Source organism: Lipotes vexillifer, unplaced genomic scaffold, assembly GCF_000442215.2.
Source record: "Lipotes vexillifer unplaced genomic scaffold, Lipotes_vexillifer_v1.1 scaffold71, whole genome shotgun sequence".
Lineage (NCBI taxonomy): Eukaryota > Metazoa > Chordata > Mammalia > Artiodactyla > Lipotidae > Lipotes > Lipotes vexillifer.
In genome coordinates, this window is record NW_006793703.1 from 961,205 (window position 1) to 977,227 (window position 16,023).

The 16,023-nt window shown below is 41.5% G+C and overlaps 1 protein-coding gene across 1 annotated transcript in view; it reads left to right on the forward strand.

The window, feature by feature from the left end:
• LRGUK (leucine rich repeats and guanylate kinase domain containing) overlaps positions 1 to 16,023 on the forward strand; it is a 122,705-nt gene that overhangs the window by 70,064 nt on the left and 36,618 nt on the right. Inside the window, exons 12-15 of the mRNA XM_007466568.1 lie at positions 4,162 to 4,258; positions 8,338 to 8,451; positions 10,473 to 10,674; positions 11,301 to 11,396. Of these exons, the coding sequence (XP_007466630.1) occupies positions 4,162 to 4,258; positions 8,338 to 8,451; positions 10,473 to 10,674; positions 11,301 to 11,396 (509 nt within the window). The remainder of the gene's footprint in view (positions 1 to 4,161; positions 4,259 to 8,337; positions 8,452 to 10,472; positions 10,675 to 11,300; positions 11,397 to 16,023) is intronic.

The following is a 16,023-nucleotide window of genomic DNA, read 5'->3' on the forward strand; positions in this document are numbered from 1 at the left end:
GAGAGATTGTGCTCTTGTCCAAGAATCTGATTTTCCTATTTGTTCTTGGTTCTAGAAATAGGTTGGATGTTCTTTGTTTACTTGTATTAGTTACAAGTGGCCTAGAGGTAGGCATTTCCTGCCTTCGGAGTCTCTCCATTTATTTCCAGTCTTAATAGTACCATACAAATCAGTGGCTTCCTAGAAAAGTGCTGAGTAATGAGAGAAACAGAAAGCAATACCAGCATGCCTCTTCATCTTCCAGATTTAAGGCCTTGAAAGTGATCTGAATAGTCATGAAAGCAAAACTGTATACTTCTTCCTTAGATCTCTGTTTTATAGCAGTCTCCATTTGTGTAACCTTTTTCATGATGTTGACTACTAACTATATTTTATTTTTAGCACTACAATACGGTAAAGTAAAAGCCTGCAGCTATTTAGCTAAATGAGATGTTATGAGCTATAGCTCCCCAAGTGCCATCTAATCTAATGTCTCTTTATACAGGTGTGACAGACTAGTAGAATGGTTTATTTATTCCTTCAGGCAGTGTTTCTTGAGCACCATCCATGTGCATTGTACCAGTGATAAAACTGTAAAACAAGCAGACATGGGTCTTGCCCTCCTGGCAGCTTACACTCTACTGTGAGATTAGATAAGTAAATGCTAAGAAGACAGTTTGATGGGCACTATGATGAGGGAAGTAAAGAGCCTCTGTGACAGGAGAAATAAAAGATAAGTGGGATGTGAGATTTGAGGCAGCGAGGGACAGGTGCCTGAGATCCAGGCAGAAAGAACAACAGGCAAATTTGAGTTTTTTGGCTGCGTTGGGTTTTTGTTGCTGCGCACAGGCTTTCTCTAGTTGCGGCAAGCAGGGGCTACTCTTTTGTTGCAGTGCATGGGCTTCTCATTGAGGTGGCTTCTCTTGTTGCAGAGCATGGGCTCTAGGCACGCCGGCTTCAGTAGTTGTGGCACACAGTCTCAGTAGTTGTGACACACGGGCTTAGTTGCTCCGCGGCATGTGGGATCTTCCCGGACCAGGGCTCAAACCTGTGTCCCCTGCATTGGCAGGGGGATTCTTAACAACTGCGCCACCAGGGAAGCCTGGCACATTTGATTAACTGAAAGTACACTGTAGTGTGGCTAAGCTTGAAGTATGGAGGAAGATGGCAGAAGACCAGAAAAATAGACAGGGTTCTGATCATAAGGGGTCTCTAAGCAGGGGAGTGTCATGATCACAGCTGCATTTTAGAAAGTGTCCCCTGTGGGCAGTTTGGGAGGGGGCTTGGGGAGGGAAGGCTGGAGATGAGGAGACTGGTTAGGATATAGGGACAGGTGATAATGGCATGAATTAAAAAGTGGTATGCAGTTACAGGAAAGTGGACAGAGTAGTGGCTTCCTGGAATTTGATACTCAGACACAGTATGTGCTGGAATCTTCTCTGTTCGTGATCTCTTAAATTGTGTCCAGCAGTTTATTGACATATATTTGCATTGGGCATTGGGACCAATTTAATTTGCCTACCAAATGCCCTAGGAATACCTGGGCTTTTGTGGACACCCAGTGAAAGAGTTCCCTTACTAACAATATGGCATGCTATAAATGTGCTTGAATTTGGATGTGCTCACAGCCAAGCCTCTGCCTAAATATGTGCAGTAACAAGTTATTTCTTGAAGCAATCTGGTCCAGAGTTGAGTTTCTAAATCTTCATGCTTCTGAATCACACTAAAAAAATTTCTACTTCCTCAGCTGCCTGGTAGCTCTTCTTAGGCATTGTTTCTTCTTCCTCTTACATTTTCCTGGATTTAGTAATATTTCATTATTTGGCTTGGCCTTCCAGATTCCTTTCCCTCCTGATCATCTCCTCCTCTCCATGGACTTGGTTTGTTAGGATCCTCAGTGACAGCTGGCCAGTGAATTGGCCTTTAAGAATGTCTGACTCACCCTTAGACTTTTAGTGCCAGTGTTGTATTCTGGGGTTAATCGCTTAACACAGCTCTTTTGTTTGTTAAATGAAACTAACAGGGAGTATGGCTCCCATTACAAACCATGATTTAATTAATTTACCATGATTTAACTAGTAAATAATAAACTCATGGAAATGTAAATTACAATTGAAATTATATTTAGACAGGAGAGAGGAACGATGTTGAAGGTGGTGGCCCAAGCAAATTTCTTCGTCTAAAATCTGGCATCATGTTTTTCTGAGTTTAATGAAACATTGCTTTCACTGTGAAGTATTTCCTTTTTAAGACATTCATATTTGGGCAGCATACTACACAGCAAACATTTCTATATGTGAAAATTGGATGACAGATTAAAAAAACTGCAGGTCATCTTAGGTCCTTCTTAATAGAAAGTTCCATAGTGGATGCTGGTTCTGTCATAGCTTTCTCCATGTCAGTGAAGCCATCTCTTTATTTACCTGCCTAGAAGCTTCAGATTGGTTCTTTGCTTTGTCTTCCTTTTAGAAATTCTGAAAAAATCCCTGCTACTCAATTCCTTTGTTGGAAAATGCAAATTCAGTGCAGTGTGTATAGGCTATGCTGAGGGTGTGTGGTACAGGATGCCAAGTCAGCAAGTTATCTGTCCTGACTGTCAAGGACACCAGTAGACAGAAGGTCTCAGGTCCCTGCCAAGGGGTATAAAGAAATTCCAGTGCATGCAAACAGCACAACAAACGGCATGGTGTTTTGACAGCCTTCTCTTAAAATGTGCTCTTTCCTGTGTATACAATTTAAATGTAATGTTAAGACCTTTAAATTTATAGTATAGCTAATTCTTGATTTTAAGGAAGGGGAACAGCGGTATGAATTAGAAAAGTTTGTCTGTCTTTGACTTTGAAGTGGAGAGCATTTTGAGGTTGTGAGTTTACCCTCTTAGTGTGATACTAAAAGGACTTGACTTTGGTGTCATCCTGTGTTGTTACTTAGTCATGTTACTTTACTGCTGTGCCTCAGTTTCATCATCTGTAAAATAAAAACAGTAGCACCTACCTCATGTCTTTTTGTGAGGAATCAATGAAATAGCATGTCAAGTGTCTGGCTACTTGCATCTCCTGTTTTAAAACCATAGGATAATCTAAAAATCAGTTTGCGTTCCCAGAACTTAACATTGGGAAGTCAGCATGGTCTGAAATCAACAGTCCCGGTCTAGATGGGAGCCCCATAGTCTAGTTCTGGGACCGATACAGGCCTGCTCTGTGGCCTCGGGCAAGTCATTTTTATAGTCATCTTAAAATGGAGCTCATCACAGCTGCCATCCACTTCACATGTTCAATTAATTAATTCATGTCACAAATATTTAGTAAATGCCTACTGTGGGCCAGGCATTGGGAATGCAGTGGCAGATAAGATCAACAAGATAAAGTCCTCTCCTCATGATTTGTATGTCCTGCTGGAGAAGATAGGGAAAAACAGATAAGAGAAGGCAGTTTGGGTGATGGAGAGTAATTGGGGGTGTGGTGGGCTGGGGTAGGGATGCTATTTCAGGTACTGGGCAGAAAAGGCCTCTTTGGTTGAGCTGAGAATGGCATTCAGCTTTGGAATCATGGCTTCCCATGGGAGGTTCGTACATAGTACTGATAAATGTGGCAGGAATAAGGAATGAGCTGGTCTCTGCCCTCAAGCAGCGAAGGAGATGGGGTCCTGAATAAGGGGCTGGGAGGAGTTGGTGGCAGGCACTGAGGCTCAGGGTGGATAAAGAAGAGGTGTAGAACCCATCCACAGGTGGTCAGGAAAGGCCTTTTGGGGGTGACCCTTAAATTGAGTCCTTCTGAAGACAAGTGGGCTAACCTGGCAGAGGAACGGGGAGGGAAGCGTTACAGAAAAAGCCCATAGATCAGAGAGAGCATGAAAGCACTTGGGTGGAAAGTATATGGGTAATAAATACTGTTATACTTCTTAAAGTATTATGATGTGATGTCAGAGGTGGTGATTCAGAAGGTGATAAAGAACAGTGAGTGAAAATTTGGTGTCGATAATCCAGAAGTTTTTATAATCCCTATGAAGTATAGCAAGTGAATGTAGTCTAGCACTGCCAGAACTCAGGGTTTTCAGAATAATGTTACTTTATGTTTTGTGGATCAATTTTAACTTTTAAAAACATACTTTACACCAAAACCTTTTCCATTTTGAGTTTCAAATTAATAGAAGGAGACGAGGTTATCTACATTCTGTTTTCAGGGCCTGTCACACCACAAGACTGCCTTACTTTGGAGAAGGGGATCGGGTTGATTATCATTTTATCTCCCAAGAAGTTTTTGATGAAATGCTAAACATGGTAAGACTGCTCTTTATATTTAATGCACAAGAAATATATGTTCTCTGGTAGAAATATTAGGAAATAGTGATAAGAAAGAGAATTATATTATATTTGTGTTTTTCCTGAGAGATGTGTTCTTATTGAGTTGTTTTTTTTCTTAAACCACTTAAACCACTTGATACATCATTGTTCACATGCTGCTTTATTTTATGATCTTGGAGAAAATATTGTAAATTTCCAATGACACTGAATAAATAGACATTTTAAGAAAATGGAAGAAAGAGCACCGTGAAAAGATCTTGAGATCTGTGTTTATCAGCTGCTGCTCTATTGATCAGATTTTACTCAAGATAAACAAATTCCCAAAGACTTGATGTGATGCCGCAAGCTTGTGAATTGAGCACTTACGGGGGGTTGGGGGTTGGCGTGTTCTGTCCAGAGACCACTCCCTCTGTTTGTTATCACTGGTGCTTTCTAATTGTTGTGACCCTAAACACCATTTCACACTGGTGTGTCCCAGCCAGTTGGTCTTCCCTGGACACATACACAGACTTGACCTTCCACCATAACATCCCTGTGTGAGAAGTCCTAAGTCCTGGAGGTCATTAATGCATGTGGAAGCTCTCGACAGTAGACAGGAGAAGTTTCCTCATTTCTTTGAGGTCTGTGTCTTTCCTAGGTGAGGATAACTACCCTGCCCTAGTCCATTTCATTGGAGCTCTGGGCAACCTTATTCACCCGTGACTTCAGTTAAACAGAAAGAACATCTCATATCTTCATCACTACCAATGAATCTGTAAGCCTTTTATTTTCTCTTCACCTTGGGCCTTATTTTTGTTTATATTATCATTTTTTCTATCACCAAATGAATCCTACACCACTCTTTCTTTTTTCCCCCCTGAAGCTTCCTGAAGGACGGGATTAAGGACTAGTCTATGCTTCTGCTTTTGAAAGATTACCATCCAACCAGTGATACTCTTACAGCTACATCCTTCCTCCCCTCCCTCCCCTTCTCCATCCTCCATCCTTCTTCTGCCCCATCCCCAAATAATGGACCTGGCTTATACCTCAGTGCTCATAACTGTGGAGCATTTAAGCATAGGCTCTGCAGTTGCCACGAGTTTAATTTTGAAACACCAGCTTTACACATGGTGCGTATTTTCTCTTGCATTCACAGAGAAACCCAAGTGAAAAAACCCTGTAATCCCTAGGCCATTTTCCCTTTAATCTTGTCAAAAGAACATCTTGGAAATTCTTTATGAGTTTGTCTCCTAGGGCTATGTTTTAGAAGTTCAGTTTTATGTACCAAGGGTACTCTGAGACTTTATATTTCTAAAAGCCGTTAAGAGAAAGCTGAGGAGTTATCTTGAAATTAGTAAGAAGCATTCTCTTAGGACTCTTTGGGTTGAAAGACAGCTGGTTCCCAAAATTGATGTTAATTTCTCTTGTTAGAGTCTGGGGCGTTTTTTCTTGATTTAGTTCCACTGTTCTCAGTGCCCCATGTGCTCCTCTGATGTTTCATACCTTATCATATCTGTAATCAGGTAAGTCTGGTTCAGTTCCTAGTCTGAGAAATCACTGTGCTTTTGTACTATCTTTACTCCCTCTGTGGGAGTGCTTGTGTGTTTGAGAAGTACTCATTTTTCCTGCTTCTGCTAACATATATTACTTCACTGTAAGGGCATCATCATATTTAACCTGAATTTTGCTTCAGATCTTCTTTTCTTTCAAGTGAGCTTGAGGCTGTTTCGTGAAGAGAGACAAACCTAGAGATTAGAAACTCGTGACACATTGTCAGGTGAGCCCACCACGCCCACACACTCAGCCTCTGTACACAGAGCCCCTCTCCATGCACACTCCCCTAGCCAGCCTGCCCCCTCCCAAGTCACAGTACCCCTTGACAGACAGCCCGGGCACACCCCACCCCGGCATGCCTGCTGTGGACAGTCACATCTCTCCACTCTGACAGGTACACACAGACTAGCACATGCTTCCATATACACTCCACACACACCCCCCAAAACAAAGATCATCCCCCCATGTGCCCACAGACGCATAAACCCTTCTTAAGGCCATATACATAGTCACTTACCTGCAGAGACTCTTCTACTCTTGTGGAAATAAGATCACAGATCTGGAGGTCTCTGAGATATGATTATTGCTATTTATTAAGAAATCCACAGGCAGGAAGCGGTGAAAGGAGTATCACCCTCCAGAAGCTGGGGGACCACTCATCTCAATTCTTAACAAATCAGTTGAACAAGGCCTGTTTTATATACACAAGTACAGTGCAAGATTTCTCCCAACCTTACATCCTTCCAGAAAATGTTTTTGGGATCCACAGAGGGAGGCCCTTGTACACACAAGTAAACAAACTCATAGTTATATCTGAAAAGTGATTCAAATATACATTATGAAAACAGAGTGAGTCACAGTAAACAAGATAAAGTGTGTCGTACCTGACGGGAGACTCAGGTGTCTATATATATAGATATAATATAGATAGTAAAAGGAAAGGAGTCACAGTATTTGTCCCAAAGAACACAGTATGACATTGAGGGAGTAAGGTAAAAGGATATTTATTTCTGGGTCTTTAACTTATAGAATATATGACATAAATGTCTTCTGATTATGGTGGATGGGGGTTGTCCTCATCACCCGCAACAGACACGTCCCCCAGAGACCCACCCTCCTGAGGGACACCGTATGTCTCCTAGCCTTCTAACACCCCCCACCAGGCAGCGCCCCCGCCCCCCAACATACACACACGCAAATCTCCAGAACATCTGGGCCAGGAGGCACAGGACAGCATCAAAGACCCCTGACTGCTACTGTTTTTAATGACGGCGCTGCCTTTTGCTGGGATTCAGTTGATGGGATTCGGCCTTGGGAGTTTTCACTTCATTATTTATTTCAAAATCATGTTATCTGAGGAGTCACTGTGGCTAAGGATGTCCACATTTTTATTCCTTCTGTTGTCATCAGTTTAGATTAAATCTTGTTTAATAAATATAATATCATCAAAGGAAAAGTCAGACAATTTTTTTAATACATTTATTTATTTATTTTTGGCTGCGTTGGGTCTTCATTCCTGCGTGCGGGCTTTCTCTAGTTGCGGCGAGCGGCGTCTACTCTTCGTTGCTGTGTGCGGGCTTCTCATTGCGGTGGCTTCTCTTGTTGCGGAGCACGGGCTCTAGGCGCACAGGCTTCAGTAGTTGTGGCTCTCGGGCCCTAGAGCACAGGCTCAGTAGTTGTGGTGCACGGGCTTAGTTGCTCCACGGCATGTGGGATCTTCCCAGACCAGGGTTCGAACCCGTGTCCCCTGCACTGGCAGGCGGATTCTTAACCACTGCGTCACCAGGGAAGTCCAGTTCAAACAATTTTGAGAGATGTGTTTCTACTTGCTTTTTTTTTTTTTTTTTTTGCACGAGACTACAGTTTCAGGAAGAACTGGGCTTCCAGAATATAGAGAGAAGGCAGTATTTGTACCTCAGATGACTAGAGGGCACACAATACTGATGCTGAATACATTTGGGGCAGTTTCAATAAAAAGCTATGTTTATAAGGAAAAGCAGGATGGGTCTGTTTTTCATCGCTTATCTCAGGATGCAAAGGTTTGCAGATGTCGCTGTAATTCGTGACCTTCAGGCTTATCTGGGAATGCAAGGCACTTGAGAATGGAAGCTTTTGGGGGAGACCTGGTGTACTGGCATAGCCGAAATGGCTGAGGCAAAGGGTGAACTATTAGTTGTGCTTTCTCAGTAATGAAGGTTTATAGTGCAGGTTTGGCAGGAAGTGGGTAAGTAAGCAAAATGGTCTGTTTATCATAAGCTTCACTGCCTTCACGCCGCTCTAACGTTTGGTCAGCTGGTTATTTCCAAAAGCCTAATATTTTTTGGCCAGCTGGGAATTCTGAATGAATTTCTGTATCACAGTTTGGTATTAAGTTTCATCAACCCATTGTCATCCTTATACAATTGCTAATATTTATACGTTTTATGGAATCGTATAAAAGTAAGACATCAAATCATTGTATTTATATTAAATTCCATGATGGCAGCTGTTATAGGAAAATCTTTGTACTTCTTACATTGCAGGGGAAATTCATTCTAACCTTTAATTATGGTAATCACAAGTATGGATTAAGTAGGGACACCATAGAAGGTATCGCAAGAGATGGTTTAGCAAGCTGTGTTCATATGGAAATAGAAGTAAGTACTTTCCATTCAATCGATTTCTTTTTAATGCGTAAATGTGTATATATATTTGGGATTGGGGAGGGGGCTACAGTGTGTGGATCTACAATGTGTAGGCCGAACACTGCTAGGCCCGAGAGGAATACATACAAATGTGTGAGATTTTAAGTTTGTAATTAGCTTAGGGGAAGCAAGATATAAATAATTCAAATGACAGGAGTCAGATTACAATACTAGACATCACCCAAATGCTATGGAGTAAAACTGCCACTCAAGATTTATTTTCTAAGTTATTTCCTCACTAAATTATCCGTTTTTCTTTTTAGAGCGCTGGTCTCTGTATAAGTGATATCAGATAAAATGTTTCCTACGGGGTGTGGAACTGGTTCCCCATCCACACAGGACAGTGGCAGGGCCCTGCCACTGACCTTGTCCCTTCCTTCTCCAGGGAAGATGCATGGGCCATGCTGCCATTTGATTCCAGCTGCTCACTGGTTACTATCTTTTCATACTTTGAGCAATTTAGACTTGCAGATTTCAGGAGATCTTTCTCTCTTCCCCAGTATCTTCCCCCAGTGATCTTCTGTAATTAGAATATACAGAAGTCTCTCTAAAATCAACTCCAGATTAAAACCAGGAATTTCCTACTCATTTGTTTTAAAAATATGTGGCTTTATTAACTATTTGAGATCTTTGAAGACAGTTGATTGGTTTTTTGGTATTCCTTTACTATCGACTTGAATCTCCCTTAAAACTTTTTTCCTCTCTGACTTCCAAGAGCAGGAGACTGGGATTCCTTTCCAGCCCTTTGTATTGGTCTAAGTGTTGCCTCCTTCAGTGAAACTGGTCACGTTTCTTCCAGTTCGTTAATTTTCCTAACTTAAAAATCCTGCAATTCTTATCATTCTGCAGTTGATTGGTTGTACATCCTTAAGAAGGTTTACTTTGTTTCTATGCTCATTAGCCAAAAAAAAAGACCTTTTCCCTAAAATGTCTTCCTTGGACAAGGCAGAAACAAAAATTAATGCAATTTTGAGTGCAGAGACTCACCAGCTCCTGTGTCTAACTTTTTCCAGTTTAATGGTTCTGAGTTCTGGCTCCTGTTTTACTTTTTTCCTTCCTGAGAGCTTTTTCCTACTTATTTCCAAGAGGTTGAGTCCATAAACCAGGCTTTATTCCTGACTTTTCCTAGCTAAACCATTTTTCCCAACTGTCCTTGTCATTGACTTTTGTAGACATTGTTTTTGAAAAGAGCCTGTATTTCTTCCCCCTGACTTTTTAAAAACAAAGATTTTGAACATTGAGTTAAATTATTGATGGTAGGATTGAGATGGAAGAAAGTTTAGAGTCCATTTGGAGTAGCTCTTCCATTTCACAGATGAGGACCCTGATTACTCAGGGAGCTTGAGGGATTTGCACAGAGTCACAGAAGCTGGAGAGCTGCAGCCCTGACCCAGCCCTCCAGATCCTCAGAGCACTACCTGCCACTGCTTCCCTGGTTGTGTGGGCTCCTGGTTAGCAGGGTATCATGAGCTTGGCCTTCCCATGCTCTGGGTACAGGCTGTGAGATATGATAAGAATCAGCCAACCAGGTTGCTGGTTTAGGAACAGGAAGGGCCCAAGTTGATGACAAAAGGGTAACAGAGGAGCCTTTCTTTATGGTAAGATCTCTATCTCCTAGGGCTGCAAGGATGCCTTTTGAAATGTAGAATTGAAATTACTTTTCAGTAATAAAGATGCAGTGAGCATATCTATTAGTCTCTAGCAGTTTTCTCTTTTAAGAGTCATATGCATTAGAATGATTAGTTAGAGGATAACCAGGTAGGACAAATTCTTATTTTTCCAGTGATAATGTGATATTTGATGAGCAGAGAGAAGTAACCTAATCCTGGGATACTTGTAGGAAAATAATAGCTAATTATACAGGTAAAATAAATTCCTCAGTACTTATTACACCCATGTTGTCACGTATCTCCTAAATGATTTCTAAATTGTGTCTCTGTTTCTAACTGATTATCTTTTTTTTAAATGCGTAGGGTGTAAGAAGTTTAAAACATTCCTATTTTGAGCCTCGATACATCCTGGTGGTACCCATGGACAAGAAAAAATATGAGGGCTACTTGAGGAGAAAAGGATTATTCAGTCGTATAGAGATTGAATTTGCTGTCTCCAGAGTAGACCTTTATATTAAAATTAATCAGAAATATCCAGGATATTTTGATGCAGTAGTCAATGCAGGTCAGTAACTTTCAGCAAAGTTTTATTTTTGAAGTGTAAGGTTACTGGGGAAAAATCTGCTCTAAAGTACCTTCTTATTGTTGACTGAATGCAGTTTCTCGTGGTTGTAGGACTGAGGTCCCTGATTGCTGGCTGGCTATCTGCCAAGGGTGACCCTCAGTTTTTTGAGGCTGCTCTCGGGTCCTGCCCACATGGCCCCCTCCATCTTCAGGCCAGCAGTAGCCCATCAAATCTTACTCATGCTTCGAGTCTCTGCCTTCCTCTTCTGCAACCAGAAAACCTCCTTTTATGGGGATCATGTGATTAGAGTAGGCCCACCTAGATAATCTCCTTTTTGATTAGCCCAGACTCACTTGATAAGTAACCTTAATTACATTCGTGAAAATCCCTTTGCCATATAACCTAACGTAATCACAGGAGTCGTAGCTCATCATATTCACAGGTTCTGCCCACCCTCAAGTGTTGGGGGGGGGTGATTATACAAGGGTGAAGTGTTATTGGGTCTTTGACTTCTGCCTACCACAGTATTCATAAAAGTAGATCTAGTTAAAAAAATCATCACCACAGATTGGCTCTATTTTGATATAATTCTGTTGCTTTAACATACATTCCCTTCTTTACCGTAGATGATCTGGATGTTGCCTACCAAAATCTGAGTCAGCTCATTAGAGAATACCTTGGATTGTCTGAGGCAACTGCCAAGAGTTTGGCTCCAACCACAGGTACTGCTGTATCCCTTTTGTTTGGCATGGAAAGGAAAACAAATCTGTGTGTTGTTATTTGGGGACTCATCAACCAGGCTAAAGCTGGTTCTGACTCTTTAATCCCTGTACTTCCTCTGGTCCCCACAAATAAGCTGCATGAATCAGCCCTCTGGACCAGTCCCTCTGCTTGTCAAGGTGACCATAATGGACCTCACAAGACTTTCCTTTAAGTAGTACCTTGGAGTACCTACTCATAGTAGGTATGGGTCAGCCCCACAGTTCAGAACTCCACCTTCTGGAAGTTGGGCTCCTAAGGGGGCTGAGGTGGTGTTCTGCTTGACAGCATTGTCCCAATCCAAGAGATTCTCTCCCCCTTTCTTTGCATTTCCATAGTCCTCAAAATGTTGCACTACAGAGTATAACGGAAGAGCACTGGTCAGGGGATGTGAGCCTGGTCCTGGCCCTACTGCCCCCTGGGACAGGCTGCTTAGCTGTTCTGAGCTTCTGTCTTGTTAGATGGAATTAATTCTCCCCACCTGCCTCATAAATCATGCACAGCAAATGACATGGGATATATGCGTGCATCTCCTTGGAATCTAGGAATTCTAAAGCCCTAAATTAGAATTTTAGTACATGAGTATTTTGAGATGTATTTAACAGTTTCCCCCAAAATCTACCTCATACCCCTTAGGATGGCTACTATGAAAAAGCAAAACAAAACAAAAAATAGAAAATGTGCTGGCAAGGATGTGGAGAAATTAGAAATGTAAAATGGTGTGGCTGCTGTGGAAAACAGTATGGTGGTTCCTCAAAACAATTAAAAATAGAATTACCATATGATCCAGTGATTCCACTGCTGGGTATATACCCGAAAGAACTGAAATCAAGGTGTTGCACAGGCTTTGTACACCCACGTTCACCGCAGCATTATTCACAATACAGTAGCCAAAAGGTGGAAGTAACCCAAGCAGTCATTGACAGATGAATGGATAAACAAAATATGGTTTATATGTACAAGGGAATAGTATTCAGCCTTAAAAAGGAAAGAAATTCTGACACCCGCTACAACATGGATAAACCTTGAGAATATTCTGCTAAGTGAAATAACCAAAAACACATATACTGCATGATTCTAATTATACGAGGTACCCAGAGTAGACAAATTCATAGAGACAGAAGGAAGGAGGGTGGTTACCAGGGGCTGGGGGAGAGAGGAACAGGGGCATTGTTTAATGGTGGCAGAGTTTCCGTTTTGCAAGATGGAAAGAGTTCTGGGAATTGGTTGCAGAACAATGTGAGTGTGCTTAACACTATTGAACCATACACTTAAAAATGGTTAAGATGGCAAATTTTATGTTACATGTATTTTACCACCACTATAATAATAATAAAAAGCATGTCCCCCCAGTGGACTGAACTGCATTCACGTATCACATAATGTAGAATATAACGTAAGACTCTTGCTGCTGTGCCGATGCTGTGCAGATGCTCCACAGCTTTGTGTGTACGTGTGGTTTAGCCTTTGTGACTCTGCCCACGTAGGATCTTGCTGGCCGGGTTGCATCCCGGCCAGGCAGAAGCAGGCCCAGTCACGGTTTTGCCGGAGTTCAAACTAATGGTGTTGCTTTGCAACTCTACACACTTTCTCCAGATCAGGTGCCCATGGAATTCTGGAATAAGGTCGGTGTGAAAATGGTAACAACCAACAGATAATGACCGAGGTTTTCCTTCCAGGTGCGTCTCCTAGGAGACAAGTAACTGGAAAGTACCAGAAGAAAGTGTGTGCTGTGAAAGTAGGCCACTCTGGCAGAGGGAGGGCTGTGCTGTGTTGCGGAGGGGGACGTCCAGTGAGCATTGGGCGGTGTTCATCCCGCACGGCCTCCTCCTCCACGTCAGGTCTGTTCTTTAGAAAGCTGAGCCTGTCCAGTTGTATCTAATGAGGCTTCCATGGAAGCTCCATGGAAATTTCTCTTGAGGAAATCTGGCTCCCTTTGCTTTAAATCTTTGCTAGCCCAGCAACCTCTGATGTTTAATTTGGTCCCCTGCATGGACCTGTTCCCATGAGGCTGTCCGCTAGGTGAAAGCAGCCTGCCCCATCCCTGTGCCAGGCCCATCTCCCATTGTGAATTAATAAGTTGGTGCCGTGGCTTTTAAACCAGCCCCTCGGGGGTCTGGAGAAAGCTGAGTCGGTCCCCTGAGCCTGAGCAGTTCCGAGCAACTGAGACAAGCATGGTTTTCCATCAGCAGCACTGAAGGCGCCTCTGAACTGTGGTCTTGAGCAAGACTCAGCCTCCACGGCGGCGGGGTGCGGCCCCCAGCTTGTCCTACTCTGCAACCATCAGGAGCACTTGAGTACTGGCTGTAGCTGCCACTTGGCAAATTAACAGACCAGATAATGTGCGCATAGGAAAATAGACTCCTGTTTTGAAGGGTTTTATGAAACTTCATTTATTTGGACTAATTAGGTTAGACCTGTCTGATTTAATGAAAAGTATGAATTATGGAATTTGTAAGTAAGAGTGTTCTCACTCTCAGATACGTTTAATACCTGAAACTGGTCCATCCAGTTACTGACTAATTGAATCCCAGCTTTAAAAAGTAGATGGGCAGGTTTGTACTTAATATACCAAATCATTGGCCTCAATAGACGCCAGTTTTTCTGACACGTTTACTATTTGTAAACTAATGTGCTTTCCTAAGAAGCCAAGCACTTTATTTTATTTATACAGTTCATCTGTGGAGGAAGTTACTTTTTTTCAGTTGATAGTTTAAGGATAAATTTGCACATAAGGTGATTTTTGTGGAGGCCAGATAATATTCAAGTATTTAAAAATTGTAATTAACATAGTCCTTATTAATAAGCTTATAAGTGACTCTGGTGGCCCAGGAGTAGAGCCAGCGGCCCCTCTGAGTCTCAGGGCTGTGAGGTACACGCGGGCCAGATGTTAACAGGTGCACTGCAGGAGAGCAGAGCCCAACCATAATCACCTCAAAATGAATCTCGTGACTCCCTGAGGAGGGCCCAGAGCCCCAGAGGGTCACTGCCACGGGCCTGGCTGGCTCTCAACTCTTGGCCTCCCCTGTGAGCTGGGTCACTCCGATTTTAGGTTCTGTGGTTTAGCTATATCTACATAAAGACTTACATAACTTACATAAATGTAAATGGGATCCCTAGAAGCAAAAATCCATAATTTTAGTATACTGGAATAATTTTTATGTATAACTGAGCTGTCAAAGGTAAGAAATTGAAATAAAAAATATTTAAGATTCTATGAAAGCCAGTTTTTTTGTCTGAGCAATTAAAAAACTGGACTGGAAATGGGAAGCCTTAGTTTTGCATTCTAACTTTCATCAATAATCATTAACTTGATTAGAGAAATCACTTGAACTTCCATTTCTAAGAAACAAAACCCAAACAACTATATATAATATTATGGAACATTTTAGAATCTGATCTTCCAGAGTTGAGGTTTTCCCTAATTAGGCTAGACCGTCCATCTGTATATTCAGCTTCAGTACAGAGAGAAATCTGATGGACAATGGCGTTGTTTTCATAGAAGCAGTAATCCTGTGTCAGTGCAAAGTGAAAATGATTGCCAAACATTTGAAGTAATAATACATAGCTTTATCTTTAGTAATTTCATGTTACTAATTTGTAACTGAGAATGCAATTTTAAATTCTACTCTTAATGATGAGAGTGGAATAAAGTGAAGAAAGAAAGCCCAATGTTTATCCAGATTTCAGTACAGCAGCCCATCAGCCTGCACCCAGAAGTGCAGACCTTCACCAGAGGAGACACTAATTAAATTTCCATTAGATGCATGTATAAAATAGTAATTTGGGGTACAGAGTGATTATAAACCCTCAGGATCTACCGTTAATTAAAAATGTATATCAATTAAGGTACAGAATTGTCTTTTTTTCCCCTATAACAATGCAGGTAATATTCATTTCTAAAGCAGGAAGATTTAAAAAAATCCTGAGTAAACAATATTATGTCTATGAAATTAAGGGAAAACTCCCTATATTCAGAACTCAGTATATGGCAAGCCTTTACTCTCCATTTGTCTCTGTACAACTGACTCCTGGAATAGTACTTCCTGCAAAGCTTTTAAAAAGCTGATCCAACCACCACCCTGAGTTCTCGCTATAGAGATCATAAAATAAAATTTTATTTGAAAATCATTATTTAGAATTCTGACTAATGATAGAGAAAAATGATGATGGTGATAATGAGTCAAATAGGGGAAAAATGAGCAATTTACTAGTCCATAAAGTGGTGCCTTTGTCCCTAATAAAGGTCATGGTATCATTTGGCAAATTATGTGAATTGTTAAATTGCAAAAGTGGGGGGAAAAACTTGTGTCTGATTATAGGAAACCAGGAGGGCTTAGATGGAATGAACCTTCAGCATTGGATTTCACTATTCTTATATTTTTCTATTTTGTTAAAAAATACGTTCTTATTGTGGTAAAAAAAAATAAACATAAAATTTTCCATTTTAGCCATTCTAGATGTACACCTGAAAGGCAGTAATTGTATTCACTGCCTATTTTAAATATTTTTTACCACTCCAAACAGAAACTCTATACCCATTGAGTAAAATAACCAACACCCACCCCACCCCACCCCCCGCCAGCCCCC